The 17,044-nt window shown below is 41.0% G+C and overlaps 1 protein-coding gene across 2 annotated transcripts in view; it reads right to left on the bottom strand.

Moving 5' to 3' along the window:
- Positions 1 to 655: 655 nt before the first annotated feature.
- Positions 656 to 17,044, bottom strand: part of pard3aa (par-3 family cell polarity regulator alpha, a) — a 314,117-nt gene continuing 297,728 nt past the window's right edge. For both annotated transcript variants that reach the window (XM_044031983.1, XM_044031991.1), the window contains exons 23-24: positions 10,970 to 11,097; positions 656 to 2,093 (exon numbers count right to left, since the gene is read on the bottom strand). In XM_044031983.1, the coding sequence (XP_043887918.1) occupies positions 1,682 to 2,093; positions 10,970 to 11,097 (540 nt within the window). In that variant the 3' untranslated portion in view covers positions 656 to 1,681. The remainder of the gene's footprint in view (positions 2,094 to 10,969; positions 11,098 to 17,044) is intronic.

The raw sequence follows: 17,044 nt of genomic DNA, 5'->3' as shown, positions 1-17,044 counted from the left end.
AACCTTGTGCTTCCAAAGATAGAAATCCAACAACACACTCACACACACACACAAATGTACCACTCGTTTAACTGAACCGTCACAAGGCTCCCAAGTGCTTCACTATCAATGGACATAATCACGAATGGAAAACAAAATCAGCTCCATTGTATCAGGACTGTGGATATACGCAGCCCCACACTGAAGCCACCCACTGTGGTTTCCCGTGTAACCACTGTGATGAAATATTCAGCGAGGAACAGCTCCGACACCTCCAGTCCAAAGAGCTTTGGTTACAACCAAATTGTTCTACGGCTGCACACTGAGGCCAGAGCCATGCCAGCAAGGTCGGCGTTTCTTACTCCTCAATGCACATCACAACAAAGAAGCACAATGGGGCTCATTCATTTTTAATAAGGCACATTGACTAATCATTCAGACCTGACCCCATTTATACTGCAGGATTTCCTGGGTGGGTGAAGCAGAGATTTAAAGCTGTTTTCCTCCACTGGTGACACTGACAATGAGAGGATAAAAAAAACAGAGATAAAGCAACAGAGAATTCAGGATTATCATATTAAGCACAAGACGGGGTTGGAAGGAGGACACGGACTCGGAATGGTGTTGAATCAGGAACCATACAGGGACTGAAGTGAGGTGGTGGTGGTTCTGGTTCCACACTAACCTCTAAACTGTGTCAATACATCCTGCCAGCACACACACACATACACAAATAAACATGTAGAGCATCGTCTGACAAACTGGTCATAAAGAGTAAAAAATACTGCACACAAGCATTGTTTCAGATCTCTACCAGGACCTAAGTGGTACAAAGACACGGCAGTGCTGAGGAATGGTGATATTAAAGGGATACTTCAGGTGTTTTTCTTAAGTGAGGTTATATGACGTGTTCAGCACTGACGTCACCAAGTGTGCTGTCTTCACTGGCTGTGACCAGGGGACACGAGGAGACACTGAGCTAAAAACCTCACTTCATAAAATCCTGCAGAAGTCGAAGACATCTCAAGAATTCTGAATGTCTGCTATTTATTTGTAAACTGTTCACGTCCCGCACAAAAGTCCAAAATCAGCAGACAGGAGTACTTCAGTATTTTCTGCACCAGTAAGTCCCAATGTGATCATTTGTGACTTTGGTGTGGCAGTGTGAGCAGTCTGCAAACTTCAGATTGTCTGGAAAGACGTGTTTCTCACTGTGTCCCTGCTGGCAAACATCATCTCAGAAAGACCGAGCATTACTCTGTGAAGTCCGTGCTGAAAACATGTCAATACCTCATATAACCCAACTCACAAAAAAACTATTCATTTTCAGGTCATATAGCTGTCAGTGTCATGGCCAAACCCAACGATCTCTCAGCTGTGTCTGATGAATTCAACGTCTGTATGTGAACAATCAATGGACTAGAAGGCACAATCTTGGTGGACGATAAAACATCTAAACTAATTTCTTTTATATATACAGTTAAAAAAGATCATGGTTCTTATCCTGAAAAAAAAAATCTGTTATTTTTTTTTTTTTTTTTTAAATATAACATTTTCTATCAACAATCCCAATCAGCATTATATATATATATATATATTTATTTATATGAAAGACTTATTGCCCTCTTCGTATTTTTCCTGTTAATGCAAGAATTAGTCCTGTTCTCTCAAAACTACCACTGTCCAGGATCTTGGTCCTCTCTCAGGAGTAGAATAGCCTCCCTTTCTCAGATCCCTGAAGCCTGCTGAGCTTGGCGAGCTGAGAAGGAGATGGGGGCACATCCTGTCTGTAGGGGCCCTTGGATTGAGGTGGGGGCTGTACCGGGACAGAGTTAGGGGCATGTGTGTGGTCGTAGTTGCTGCCACTGGAGGCTTCTTGTGCTGGAGGCAGCCCGGCCTTACTGGCCTCCTGCTCTCTGCGTCTCTGCTCCTGCCTCAACAACTCCTGCGTCTCAAGGAGGGCACGGGCGTTGAAGCTGGACGTTCCCAGGTAGCCGTTATGCGATCCTTGGACATAGCGAGGATTCTCCTTGGACATTTGGAATTTCTCTGCAGGGACATGCACCGTCTCCCATGAATCCTGGGATGCTGTGCCGGCGTTCTTACGAGGTGGCCTGGACAAAAAGAAAAAAGTAATGAGGTCAGCCTCGCTGCTCAGTAACTCGCCGTCAACAACACCTGGGTATAAAGGGAAGAAGGCAGCAGTTAACTGTGTTCAGAAAAGATTGCTTTTTTTCCCCTGTACTGGCCCCTGGGTCAGCACTGTAGAAGGGGAATTCAAAGGAAACTGCACTTTAGCAGAGAACAGAACCATTTCCACATTTTGTGAGATTAAAAAAAGGGATGTGGTGGCGGCAGAAAACAACATGGTTGTGGCAAAAAGGGATCTGTCATAGCTTGCTGCACACCGAATCCAGTGACACAGAGACATGAAAGGGACAGCAAAAACAGAGGAAACCTGAAACGCCCACAGGGCTATTAGTTCCAGATTGTAAACAAACACAAATGTTAAAACATCCCGAAGAAAATGGCTCCTCTCTTCCGTTTAAGTCCTTTTCAGCGACGCAGACGGGAGCACTTACGGCACAGACAGAGTGATGGCAGGCCTCATGGCATTGTCTGTGTTCTATACTCAACATCAGTCCGCGTGCCTGCCCCTGCACAAGCTTCATCAACGTTTATACAAGAGGAAGAATTGAACAAAGCAAATCTGCCCTATTATTGTTTCATAAAATCCACAACAATACCTTTTCACTTTTGTATAAAACACATTTAAAAACACAGGTTATTCACTAAGTGAATATACAATGTGTAATTCCTGAAACACAATTGCAGAATTCAGAGTAGATTAACAGGACAAGTTAAAGGACCAGTGTGTAATTTGTGGTACCGAATCTATGGATGAAGTTGCATACGTCAGACAATCATCATTTTTTTGTAGAAATGCAGAAGTTTTTGTTCGTTTTAAAGTTTTGCCAGATAGCTGGAACTGTCACGACACAAAGATAACCTTTTCTCAAAAACCTTAAACTGCCTGACAGACATCTCAAAATATGTCCTGAAGCAGTGAAGTTGTAAAGTTTAAGCTCCTGAAATAGTCAAGCTCTCCTCTCTTCTTCAGTGTTGTCTGTATCCAGGTATTTCTTTTCTTTATTCTTTTTATTCACTGATATTATTGAGCAGCTTATCATAGATGGCTAGATGCTGCTTCTACCACTGTCTTTTTTTTCCTGACGCATAGAATTAATTTGCTTAAATGCATTTGAGAACAGTGGAATAATGAGGAAGTGTGGAAATGTTGTTTTTATTCCCATGCATGTGTAAAGGCTTGATAGCATTGGAAAATACAATTTTTTGTTGTTTGTCAGGCAGGTAAAAATGCCACTATCAGAGTTTAAAGCAGAAAGACACAGAAAACTGCAGTTATATAAAAAAAGATTGGTTGGGCAAGTAAACTTTCACCATGCCCCATCAAATCTAATCCTGTATACATTTTTTAACACTGCAAAAAAAAAATAAAAATCAATGTTTAACACTTCCAGAGAGCCAAAGTCCAGTCAGAGATATATTATCATCCCATACCAGTGTAACTACTCACCAAACCTTAACGGAACAAACCATGAGGCTATTTTGGTTCTGTCCAAACATAAACCATTCAATGCTGCTGAGGTTTTTCAGGGGTTTAAAGTCCCTGTTTTGGAGGAATCCACTAGCAGCAACTCTGTGCAAAGGATATCAACCTCTCTTAAGCAAATACCTAATGTTTTCTTCAAGTACAGCCAAAGATTTAAATCCCAAAAACCTGCACTCCAAAGAAGCTCAAACCATCATATACCAAACTACTGAGAGGTCGACTGACCACATTGACATTTCCAAGGTTGTTTTTTGTCATTCTGATGAAGAAGATTTCAAAGAAAAGCTGTTGGCTGGATTTTAATGCAAGACAATACCACAGATGACATTTTCTTAAAAAAATAAGGTGTATTAAAAAGCGTGGTTTGCCATGTCACACTCACTGTGGACCCGAGAGAAGAAAGAACCTCATGCAACATCGACTGTTCCACAAATGCACACGCTATCATGATGACCTCGTATTCCACGATTCCTGAGTGAAAGCACTTCCTGGAACTCACGGTTACATTTTTGGATTGGAAAGTAAATCAAAATAAGATGCCGAACACCTGCACATCATGCGAAACAGTAAAAACATGTTCATCGCTGCGTTTTTAGAAGTCATATTTTTCCATGTGGATGCACGTCTGCCACTACAGGCTGATGAAAAACATGTGCCTTTCAGTTAGGTAGCTCTCTCTCTCTCTCTCTCACTCTCTCTCTCTCTCTCTCTCTCTCCAACTCCATTGTGCCAAAAGCTTAAGCACTATTAGGGTGGTGAAGGCACCAAGAGCTCAGGCTGAACTGAAGACTATGTCTAAATCCTCGTGTTCTCATATGTTCTCGTCGACCTTGGGCAAAAGTAAAAAGTTCAATGAGAGGAAAACTAATGTTTGTGAAGCAGCTGTCAAACCTGGTGATAATGTGTTGTCACCGTAGAAAAGTAATTGTCTGTCTTTTTTTCTACTTTGATTCTCTTGACAACCAATTATCCACCTTTTCAGTACTGACAGTTCATTTGGTAACTTTTTCCTCATAATTTCTCTGACAACATAATCAGAGGTCAAACCCTTTTGAATAGTTATCCAAATGTATTTCCGCCCTACAATTCTTATTCATGGTATTCATTATTAAATGACACGGTCTACTTAAGGTTTTATTTGATGAGCAGACGCTTTCCAAGAAGACGCTGTGAGCTGTTTAATGTGAGCAACTCTTCTAAAAGCAACATTTTTATCTCTTTTATTTATTTTCTCATGCCAGAAAAGGCAATCATTTTCCACTCTTTTAATTAGACCAATTGCTTATGTTACCAACTGGGAATGATTTAGCCATTATAATGTGTGATGTAACAAAAAATAAAACAAAATGTTAAATACAAGCATGTACAAATTGAGGGAAAGTTGATTAAGAACATGTATGAATGGAACATGCTTTTGTTGGTCAGTTGGTAAATTCTTTTTGATGACATTTTTTCCAACTCAGTCATTTGCAGGCCACTAGAAAATCCATGTGAAAAGAAGTAGCTTGTGTCAACGTCGCCACATTGGATCCACATATTGATATTTGAGTTTTTTTGGGCGGGGTTTCTGACGCAACTCTCCCATTTATCTGGGCCTGGGACCAGCAGGAGTATACTGCATGTGGCTGGGGTCTATTAAAATGTCTGATTAAACTAATTAATGGGGAGCCATTCACCCTTCACCTGTAAGGATTCAAACTAGCAACCTTCCAGTTACAAGTCGTTCTCTTTGCTGCCGTAGCATGTCAAACATAAGCAGCATAGTATAACATTGTAGCTATGGAGCACATCTCTTTACAACCCGCCATCTTTGCTTAGTGAAGCATTTACATGATATAGAGCTCGGGTAGCTGACGTCACACAAGCAAGGAAACTCCCTCTGGCAGGGAATGACGCTGTTCATGTCTGTACATGTGCCAACTAGACATAGACGACACATAAATCTGCAACATGTCAGACAACTCATCTATTTGACGGCTGTAGATGTTGTGCCCCAGAATGCCGACACAGTTGGAGACAGGCTAACAGGAGAGCGTTTTACTGCATCCCCCACAGATCCAGAGAGATGTAATGGGCCAAAAAACGACTACAGTAGATTTACCAAGAGCTAGCAACGTCAACACAGCAATTATTTATATTAAAACAACTCTATCTTTAGCTGGTAGACACCAGAGTTTAATGTTTGTCACAAAGCCAGATTGCAGATTGTAAACTTTCAGTGACTCTCTGAAGTAAGATGAATGGAAGTTAATCAGGAAGTTGAAGATGTCAGGATACTGCAGGTCTGGAATAATGTAAAACATTTCCAAACTGGGCATTATGGGGATCAGATATAGTCTGTCAACTTCACAAATTTAAAGTGCACAAAAGGTTGACAGGTTGAATCCAGCACTGCTCCTGTTCATTTGCTGCATCTTTTTGCTTTATTTGCTGATTTTACTTTATTTTTTTCCTGATATCCAGTCCAGCATCCCTAAAAGGAAAAACAAAATCATCCTAAATACATTAACACATTTGAATACAGGTTTAATACAAGGTGTGCAACCACTTGACAAGCAATGACACAACAGCCTGAGATAACACATCTTTCATACAGAGAATTAGCCCACATGTATGCCTTGCACCGTGCCTGCTCCCTTTCTCAGAAACCATAAAGCCATCAGTGGGAACTGCCTGCTTTTGAGCTTAAGTGTTAAGTTTGCTTTTCCATTTTTAGGATCCATTAAGGCCGGCATGCCATGGAAGACCTGTGACAGTGCCCTCTGCATCAAGGGTGCTAAGAGAAATCCCATTCACACCTCACTGCCTCACTATGTGCTCAAAAGGCTTTTGAGTTTACAGACAGAGGCCCAGCATGCTTTTAGTCCAAGAAATGCCTGGATTTCTTAGCTGACTGAGTCTCATTCCAGAAACACAAGATACAACAGAGAAATGAACGTTTCCAAAAAAAAAGCATTTTCTTTTGAACTAAAACCTTGGCAGTGGCAGACTGTGTGACTGCCTAAAGTGAAAATTATACATTCAAAAGAATAAATTGTCCAAAGCTTTATTTTCAGCTGGTATGAAGGATAAATATCACAGCAAAAACTACGTAAGTAGCAACAAAAGCTACAAGAAGGAACTCCAGATCTGTGGGTTGGTGAAGTTTTTGATGGCCCCAGAGTTAGTTGAATATGAAGATAAGGAGAGTGAAAAGAGCCATTCATCTGCAGCAGTTCAGCACAGTCATCTCCGCTTCAAACAATCTGTTCACTGTAAATATATAATGAGCGAATGAAAGTAGTTGTGACAAAGGCAAAATAAACTTTACAAGCTTCTTTCAGATGTGCACTGAACTGCAATCTCAGAGCGGCTTTAAGTTTCAACATGACTCCTGCCAGCGTCCCTATACTCTCTGCAGGACAAATGCTGGTGGATTCACAGTGAGTTAATGGGTGGGCGTCTTGCCTATATGGTCAAGACAGGCACCAACGGTGTTGTGAGCGCGTTTAATCCAGACAGTGTCCTGCTGCAACTGTCACATTACCTAGAGTTTGTGTCTGCAAATGGCTTAACTTTCATAAAGTTACTGCAGCCCTGCAAGAATGTGCAAACAGCCCATTGAATGTAAATGACAAACTGTTATGGTGAAGAATTAAATGATAACATTTGTAAATACAATAACAGCCTGGTTATCTGAGGATTACTTTTCACCCAGTTATCATCTCACAGACTGACGGTTGGAGATGGGAGAGTAGAGCCATACATGAGCTGAGCAACATGGGCGTTGCTGCTAGACTGGGATACAGTATGAGCAATTTTGACAATTGTCAGAAATATGGACATAACTCCACAGGTCTGTGCTCATTCTTTGAGAGCACAGACATTACATAGTTGGAAAATCAACAGGTAAAGACAAAGCTGTTCTTGTAAATGCACTCAGCATCTATGGGAAGAGGAGGAGCTGCAAGTGCATGAGCTTGGGTCTGCTTGTATGCATTCCTGGGCCAGTGTGCATGCATTGATTTACTGTACATGTGTTGCTCAAATTCATAACGTTCTTACATTCAGTAATTGGCAGAGAGGCAGCTGTAGGACCAGACTGCAGAGAGAGAGAGAAAGCCCCACCACATGCTCCATGTCTGGGCGAGCCGCCATGCGTTTACACCCCGGTTTGGCGTACAGCAGCCAGCACTGCTCATAGGGGAGCCACTCGTTTTAAAACCCGAGATGCCTGTTGCATGGGGTAGCAATCTGTACTTCCAAAATGAACTTGTGCTTTTAAAGAACAGAAGAAGGGGGAAATGATTTGGTGGTAAAGAGGAAAGAGCCGAGATGGCGTCGTTCCACAGGAATGTAATCGTGATTGATGCATCAGAGGAGCTAGTTGTCTTATCACCTCTAGTCCTGCGCCAGAATATGTCACTAAGAAGATTAGTTGCATTTACAGAGGGAGGAGATGGGAAAATACATCATGCCAAAGAGTGGGGTAAATTTAGAATGACAGATCATAACAAACAAAGCCAGGAAGTTGGCTCGCAGAACGATTTGTGGCCGCCGCGTGCTTCTCAAAAACAGCTGGGAAGAATCAGAGTTTACAAGGAAGAGAAAGCACACACACATGCTCAGATACAAAACGATTTGATGAAAAATAAAAACAAATGCTTCCAATGGGGAATGGAAAAAAAAAAAAAAAATACATTTCTAACAAACCTTGAATAATGTTTTCGTAGTTTTGGCTGAGGAATGCAAGAGCTGCCAAGAACAGCAGTTCACTCTGGCCAAAGTTAAGAGCTTTATCTTGACCACATTCATGTGTGTGTGGTTGTGTGTGTGTGTCTCTTTCAAGCTAATCAGTGGTCTCTCTTTCCCACTAACACACTCATTCCTCTCCCAGCCCCTCTCGCTCTCCACTGCCTGTCTCCGCTAATCCTGTTCCAACAACAAGCCTTCATTAGTTCTCTTCTAGTCCTCGCATGCCAGACAGGGAGCTAAGCCGGGCTGTGATCAGATAACCAGTAACCGTGGCTTCTTCTGGAAGCTCTTTTGGAAGAATATTGTGTGTGTGTTTGGAGGTGGTGGTCCCCTTTTAGCTGAAAGGCTCACTGCTTAGGCTTCCTGTTTTGGACGAGAATGACAGGATGAAGAACTTCCAAAAAAGAAGTGGTTTCTAAATGAAGGGAACTATGGTTATTAATCTGGGTCTGACACAGAATCTAAAAAGGCTTGAAAAACACGTGGAAGTACTCAGAGGTGCATCCATCGTTACTAAGGAACCAAAGCTTGGGAGCCGCTGAGACGACTGAAGTTGCTGCAGCTTCACTGAATTGATTAAAGCATTAAACTAAGGGAAGAAAATCAAAAAGAGAAAAATTGATTGGTGCTTTTGTATGAATTTTCATTGAAAATAATTTGTATTTGTGCGTGCAAAACATGCTGCTTGTGAACTGCCCCTAAGATGCCTTAGCTAATGTCAAAGGTCAAGCCTGAGCCCAAGCATGTCTTGGCTAAAAGGCACTATGAGATTATGAGAGGAATGCATATCAAAGGCCACCCTCGTCTGGCTTTCTGGCCTGTCAGACGACTTTCCCAAGAGAAGCAATTGCGAGGAGGGAGGGAGGTCCTGAGACAACTGTCACATCACATGAGATACCAGCATATAACACCTATGAAGGGAATGCATAGATTGATCTGGCTTATACAGGCCACATTGATTACGGGTCCACGAGGATCACAAATCCATAGCCTTAGACAGGAACATGCTTCAATCGACCCAGCTGAGGCCGTCCAGAGACCGCAGAGGAAAAAATGTGATAGCTATGAAGGAGGTGGAGGTCCAGAGTGAAATCACAGGGGAACAGAACTACTCTGGCCAAGAGAATAAGAGAATGAAAAGACAGCACTTGCACATGCACATGCACACAGGTTTGCACAGCTCTTCTTCTTAGGACACTACACTGACTTTCAATTCCTTTTTCACAGCCTTAACCTAACCACAATTCAAATATTAATGTTAAATTTAACTAGTTCCTCAGACCAGGTTTTGGCTTCCATAAGGACAACTGGTCCTGGCAAGGTCAGTGTCAATGTCAGAAAAGGTCCTAAAGAGGTAACAAATGCAGGTACACACACACATACTGTACTGTATATACACATATTTAGCACATTGGCAAAGCTGTTACCGTACTGCTACTTTCAACATGTTTCACATTTCATAATGTGGGAAAAAAATGAAATATTAAATAATGAAATAGTTCATGAATTGTGTTTATTTCAATCCAATCCCAGTGTTCAGAGTTCAGTGCACATTTGGTAACATTCCAGTCCCCAAAAGCAGCTGCAGACTGAGCACTTCTTTCTTTCATGCTGGTCTCTCAGGTGAGAACCCGAACCACATCATTACACATCATCATCATCATCAGGTGAGCTTTAAGCGAGCTTTGTGAGAATGTCTGTGATAAATCGGAGTGAAAGAGAGAGGGGGAGGTATTCTGTATAATATATCTTCTAGCTTTTGTTTGCCAGAAAAAGTTGTTACACACGACACATTCTGCTGAACAGTGGTCACAATCCTGTTAAAAATAATACTGCATCATAATCTACTGTCTATGAAAAAAAGAAAAATGAATTTTCATAGAGAACACCAACAACTGATTCGACTGGCAAACCCCAATAGAATTAGTACCTTCAATGACTTTCTTTTTAAACATTTAAAGCGTAAAATATGGAAATTGCTCACCTGCAGTGGCTGGCTTTGCAATATTCAGTGAATAAAATGTGATGAGGAGGCTTCAGAGGACGGGTAAAGACACTTAATAAAGTGATGGTAGGGAATTCAAATAAACCCTCAAGGCCTCCATGTGTAAGATTTAAGTTGTCTTGGCATCTTTTTTGACAAATATGCCAAGGGATCATAAGAAGATGGAGGCAATAAACAACGATGTCTATATTTCTCAACCCAATTTCTTTTAAAACCACAATGTTCAAGCTGTGACAGGGGAGTTGATGCATGTGACCAAGTCACTACTTCCTCAGGGTCAACATTGACTTACTGAAGCGGAATATCGTTCAAACAAATCCAAGCAATCACTTAAAAATAAATATATATATATATATATGTTTCAAAGAGTTTTTCTACAAATCATTTGAAAGTATAAATATGAATTGAAAGTGGCCTTGTGATGGTTGACTTTGTAGCAAAAGAGATACCCTAAAGACATCATGCAGGAAAAAAAAAGGTGTTAGGGAAAGAAATTGATGGAAATCAAAAAAGTCAACTGAGGAGGTTGAGAAAGGGCAGGATGAACGTGATAAGTCACAGACTGGGTATGGAGACAGACGTGGAATAAAGATGGCAGAGGAGGAGGAATTTCTCACCGCGGCAGGGAGCTGTACTGTCTCTGTGCTTGTTGGAAACCGTCTCTGTCCTCTTGCTGCTGTTTCTGAGCCTGAGTCTCAACGGTTATGGAATGACGTCCGCTCTGCGTCTCGGTCCCATTACTCACCTGTAATGTCACACAAATCAAACAAGATGCACATAGTTAAGACAAAGTAACACACAGAGACATGAAGGCAAACATTTCGGTCTTTGGATCCATGCAGTGATTAACTGCAAACCAAAGCATGCTTGTTTGCCCACTCACACACACACACACACACACTTAGATGATGGAATAAATGTCCCTCAGCGCAGCAGGTGGTTTGACAGTGTGAAGCCTCCTGCTGTTTTGGGCTGCCCTCAGGGAACAGGTTGTTAGTGGGTGTGAGTCCATGATGACAATGACACAGAGAAATGCACCTGCGCCAGTTGATGAAAAACCCCCTGGTAATTTTGTTAAAAGGCATAATTTACTGAAATCATTCATTAGAATGCCAGACAACTCATTTTGAACCAATTTCTTAACAACAGTGTGGTCAAATGGTCTAAAATAACACACTGTACAGGATATTATGTACCATAATATCACATTCAATCAAATACTACCAGGTATGGTGATTGCCTTGCAATATCTATCCACAGATATTCTTATTATCAAGCTGATAAATGGAAAATACACTAGAAATAAGACAACATGTACATTTTCACTGCGTTTCTTTGCCATGTTTCTATGTCAAAGTGTTACTGAAATTTCTTGGAGTTGGAAAATGACTGCAGAACAGTACTATATGTTGTTTATTCCACTGATCTGTGTGAAACTCGACTGCACATCACGATTCTGTACCAGCGCGTATGTGTGCTTGTTATCTGATCACTTGTGTGGTTGACATGGAGATATCATCTCCCTCAACACCGCAAACTGCTAACGAGCAGGCTGATGAAGGAACATGACAAGCCAATTAAGGAGAGGCGAGGCGAGGAGGTGTCGTAAATGTGGCTTGACCGAGTGTCAGTTTTCATGAGACTCGGACAGTAATGCAGAAAAGATGGGGTGGAGTGTGGACTGTTTGAATGCATAAATGTATGCCAATGTGTATATTATTATACAGTTATATGCAAAAGCCTTAGACCGCCATTAGATTTGTTCTTTTAGTAATGCTATAATGACTAGAGTATAAATATTTCTCAATCACTTTACTGGAATACATCCAGAAATAGGGCAAACGTGTATGTATAGTATTTTGTATTTGTATGTTGTATTTTACTGGTCCGCCAAGTTTCAAAGCTAAAAGGAAACCTGTGTTTCTTTAAAAAGAGACCTTTGTAAACCTGTGTGTGTTTGCTTGTGGGGCTGGTTGGTAGGACAGCAGTAATGGTATATTAGAGAATGGTTTGATGGAGTAGAGGTGTGTAGGTGTGCAGAGAGGCTGACAGCAAAAGCGTCCTTTTGGAAACGTCTTGTGTTGTTAAAATGGTTGTTTCCCTCCTCTCTTGGGCAGCTGTAATAACAGTGCCATTACATTTCACTCAGCATCAATAGCCAGTCCTTTCTCAAGCCCTCCAAGTCTTAAAAACATAATAGTATTCCATGTGGGTGAAGTGAATTGGCCCCATATGTTTCAGGTTTTGCTGCAACAACACGTTTCCCCCAGTTTGGAGACAGTAGTGAACATAACGAATATCAGATGAACTGTGAGGGAATCAGAGGAATTGTTTTATGGGGGCTAAATGTGGTGGTTGGAAAATAAATTAGTCACACATACTGAAAGTTTTCAGTGAGATCTGAGAGGAAGTGGTGAGGATTCCGGGGATTGCGTGATGCTTCCGTTGAGGTGGACGAAACCATGCCAAGCACAACTCATGAGAAATATTGAGGAGAGGAAAATCAGTCAGTGTAATGGCATTATCCGGGGAAGGAGAATCAGATTATTCCATGTTAGGCCTGGAATACAATCCCATATAAAAACCTGACATTTGGTGAAATCAAATCAAAGAGACGTCCGCGTTCGTTTTTATCCAATAATGTGAAAAATGATGTCAATACAGCACACTTTTATCCCTCTCTTGTTTCCTTGGTGGTCACAGACAAAGCAGTAAGGAAGGAAAAAACAGACTTCTGCACCTGTTTAAACATGGGAGCATTTGCAGGCAGTGAGCCAGGAGAGAAGATAATTATAAAAAATTATTCGCAGCTATGAAAAAAAAAATACAGAAAGCAGCTGGGAGGAAGCTGAGCTTCAAAAGTTCAAATCATGAGCAAGGCAGCCAAGATGTAATGTTTATCTGGTCAGACAGTTATCAAACCAGGTTTCTGTGATGGGTCAGTACTGTCATGTGGTTTTACCTCCCACATTCCTCATGATGCTATGGTTATAGGGAACAGATTCTTTAAGAGAACAGCAGTGCGTTTCACAAACAGGCATCTGGAAGACATTTATGTTGCTAATGGGCAGAGTGAATGAAAAGAAAGTGAGAGAATGCTAGTGAAACACCACATCCTGACAAAAGCCCAGCTGGATAATGGCTCTCTCTTCAGGTCCCTGTGCCGACCCAATTCCGCCAATTTATTACAAGCAAACAGAGTCCATTTGTGGTCGCTAGGGTGTGCAGCTCTGGGCAGAGTATCCATCTGAGAGCAAGTGGTGTGGTCAACCATTCCCTGGGCCAGAGACCAGGAAAACAGGCTGAATCAGAGTTTGGGCTGTTATCACCATATCACTTCAGGACTCCCAAATCCAGTCTAATTCTTTACAGGTAATATATCTGAGTGGATGGATGTAAACAAACTGTTCTAATTATCAACCAACAGTACTTGTTATCGCAGCCTGGTATCGCTCCACAAATTGAGAGCAATAAATCTGCTGGATGTGTATGCAGACTGTATATGCATTTGTTTTGGGGGTTGCATGTCTCCATAGGATTAATACATTACAATTCTTTGTTTAATATAGACATTCATTTTGAGCTACAAATTAGAATAAGCCAAATCTGCCACTGCGAACCTTCAAACAGATATTTCATAAACAAACAGAGAAGGTTTTGTATGTTTTTTGTTCTTTTCATTTTAATGCACCACAGTTTTTTTTGTTGTTGACATGTTTGACATAGTAAATATAAAGTGAAGTCTTTCTGACACCATAATATCAGCATGTCACACACACACAAGTCCTGTGAGAGTTGCTCACAAACATAGTGAGTCTTGTAAGACTTTAATGAGATTTTTAAGCGATGCAACGAGTAAGTAACAGCAAAGCAGTCTCTTTGTCTTTAAATTATAACATTTAAAGACAAGACGGCGATTGGTTAATATTGCATTTGGTGACCACTTGTGATGTCAGTCTTATGTCTACTCCCTGAAAATAAACACGTGGATTTGTCTAAAACAAATCAGTGTAGGTGAAACACTGAGAAGTCCACCAATAGTTTTTGGTTCATTATTATATGGATTCCCACTCTTTTTGATTACAATGAGTGGACAGCAGTTTCAGCAGGCCAGTGGGGGAGTGGGGACACTAGAGATAACAGTGTAAAGCAGAATAACAGCTTAATTCAGCCTTAACTGCTGTACAAAACACAGAAAGTAACACTTAACTCAGCATCAATGCGAGCCCTGCCCCTGTTTTCCAGAATAAAGAAGTTCATACTATATCGGTTTTTGATTTACTACTTTTAAATGGATATAAATGAATTTGTGCTGTGTAATCACAGATTCACATTTTGAGGCAACAAATTATGATGCTTTGATCTGTGGCCTGGTTCAGCCCAGTCCAAGGCCTGATACTGGTCCGTGCCCCGATTAATAAACTGTTGCAGGTCAGCTGAGTAAATGATCCTATAACGTGGCCAATGACACATTTGTATTCATACTGCTGATAGAATGCTACATGTGATACAAACCATCTCGGTTGTATGTGGTCCTAGTGATTGTATCTCATGTTCTCTCCATGTGTCCTGGGTGTGTTCACACCTAGCCACTTGCGATCAGATCACCTTACACAGGTATTAAAACCAGGTATGATCAGGGCCTAAGATACAGCTCTGCTGTGCTGCGTTGCCATAATTCCAACCCTTAGCATCTGATAAGTCAAGTGACTGCAGCTGAAAGTGACTAATTCTCCACACGATCACGGAAAGAGAACAGAATGCCAACAAAATAACCACCAACATGAAAGCACCACACTCAGGATAATCAGTTTGTGAAAACAAAGCAAATGTTTGTAGATGCATGCATCTTGGTTTCAGGAGATAAAATAATACTTCATTCAAAGACATCCACAGAAATAAAGATTTTACAAGCTGCTGGTTGGGGTCTTTGATCCAAGGTACCAGCATGGTGCTCAAACTCCTCTGTGTGGTCATGCTCATTGGTCCTCAAACCAAACAGCTCAAATTGATTTTATTGCTGCAGACAAAGAGTGAAAGAGAAAAAGCCAACTCTTTGGAAAATGCACAGCATTTTATGATGAACATCTGGAAATCCCCTCTCACGGAGCAGCAGTTAGGGAGGGAGAGAAAACATGCCAGCTCTAATTGTGTACTTGGGGCTACATGATAGACAGGGCTTCTCGTGTCCTAGTCATTATTTCATTGAGGAGGAGCCTTGGTTTGAGGACTGACCTCACAATTGTCAGTACAGGCGTACCTGAGCTAAGTTTTTGACACCACAGAGACAACCTGGGATCATCACAGAGAAATAGCCCTATGCCACTCTACCTGTTCCTTATTAGTCATTATTTTGTTCTGCACTGAAACAAAAACAACAATAAAGTTGGGCAATGGAACATTTTTTTTAGTTGTCTTTTCATCATCTGTTAATTAGTGTAAAAATATAAAATCCTGTACATTCAGGTCCCTCTAACTTCCAGTGCAAACTCCCTATGAAACAACAGTGAAGAAGGAAATATTTGGTATATCTATTATATAAATAATGCTCCTGGAGTGTGTGGAGCAGGGGTCTCAAACTCAGGTGACCTGGGTGCCGCTATACGTCTAGTCTGGTCTTTTTGAAAGTGTTTGAAATGGAACAATATACTGTATATGTATAGCTTACAATAAAAAAATATTCAAGATGCTAAATTAATCTTTAAATAAAAGACAAAAATTAAACTTACAAAAAAAAATAGAACTTGATATCAGTGGGCCGTATTAAATAGATTGGAGGGCCACAAGTTTGAGACATCTGGTGTGGAGGCTATTATGATGTAACCTTGAGTATTCTGTGGCAACGACGACAACACACACACAAGCACAGCTCTGCAGATTTTAATGTTGGAGGCATTTGCTGCCTCACTTAGCATCGTACATCTGCTTTACAGTTACTTTTTAAAACTTTGAACATTAAATAATTTACACGAAATTCAGCAATGAGTGAATTCCATGTATCAAAACTGTCTGACATAGTTTAGAAGCTAACTCAGCTTGACAGGCTGTTTTTTTAGTGTGAGTCAGAACTCAACTCCTAATAAAAATGTTACTGATGACACAAAATTAGACCTTTTTGGGGTGGTCGGGGGAATCAGAGAATTAGACCTCTGCATTTATCCCATCATTGTTATACACCAGCAGTGTGTAGTGCACATGGGGAGTAATGTGCACGTTGTTAAGGGGCAGCCTTGATTCCACTGGGGCTTGAACCCTGGACCCTCTGTGTGTATAGCAGATGTGCTAACCACTACACCACGGACTCTTGTCCGACATGATTTCTGAAGGTATCACTGACTTTCAAAATGAATTTGAAAGTGTACACTTAAGACTGTATGTTTTTGGGGGGATTTTGTCTATTGTTCCTGCATCTATGTACATTTATTAATAATAACCTCAAAATCTCCACAAAACACAACACCTCATATTTTTTGCCTCCTTTTGATCACATTTCAATGATTGCTCCATCTATCTAAAAATAAGAGCTATATCCGTTTTGCTTGTAGGTGACACAAACGCAGGATTTCCCTCAAGTTCATCTAATCAGTGTCAACACATATCATGAGCACTTCTGAATCTTTCCTAACAAGCTCTGCCATTGTGAATACTTGTTCAGAACTAAAATAACATGAAACAGGGCTAATAAAACAGAC

Source organism: Solea senegalensis, linkage group LG1, assembly GCF_019176455.1.
Source record: "Solea senegalensis isolate Sse05_10M linkage group LG1, IFAPA_SoseM_1, whole genome shotgun sequence".
Classification (NCBI taxonomy): domain Eukaryota; kingdom Metazoa; phylum Chordata; class Actinopteri; order Pleuronectiformes; family Soleidae; genus Solea; species Solea senegalensis.
Note: the sequence above shows the minus strand (reverse complement) of the source record. Positions and strands in the feature narration are given on the sequence as shown.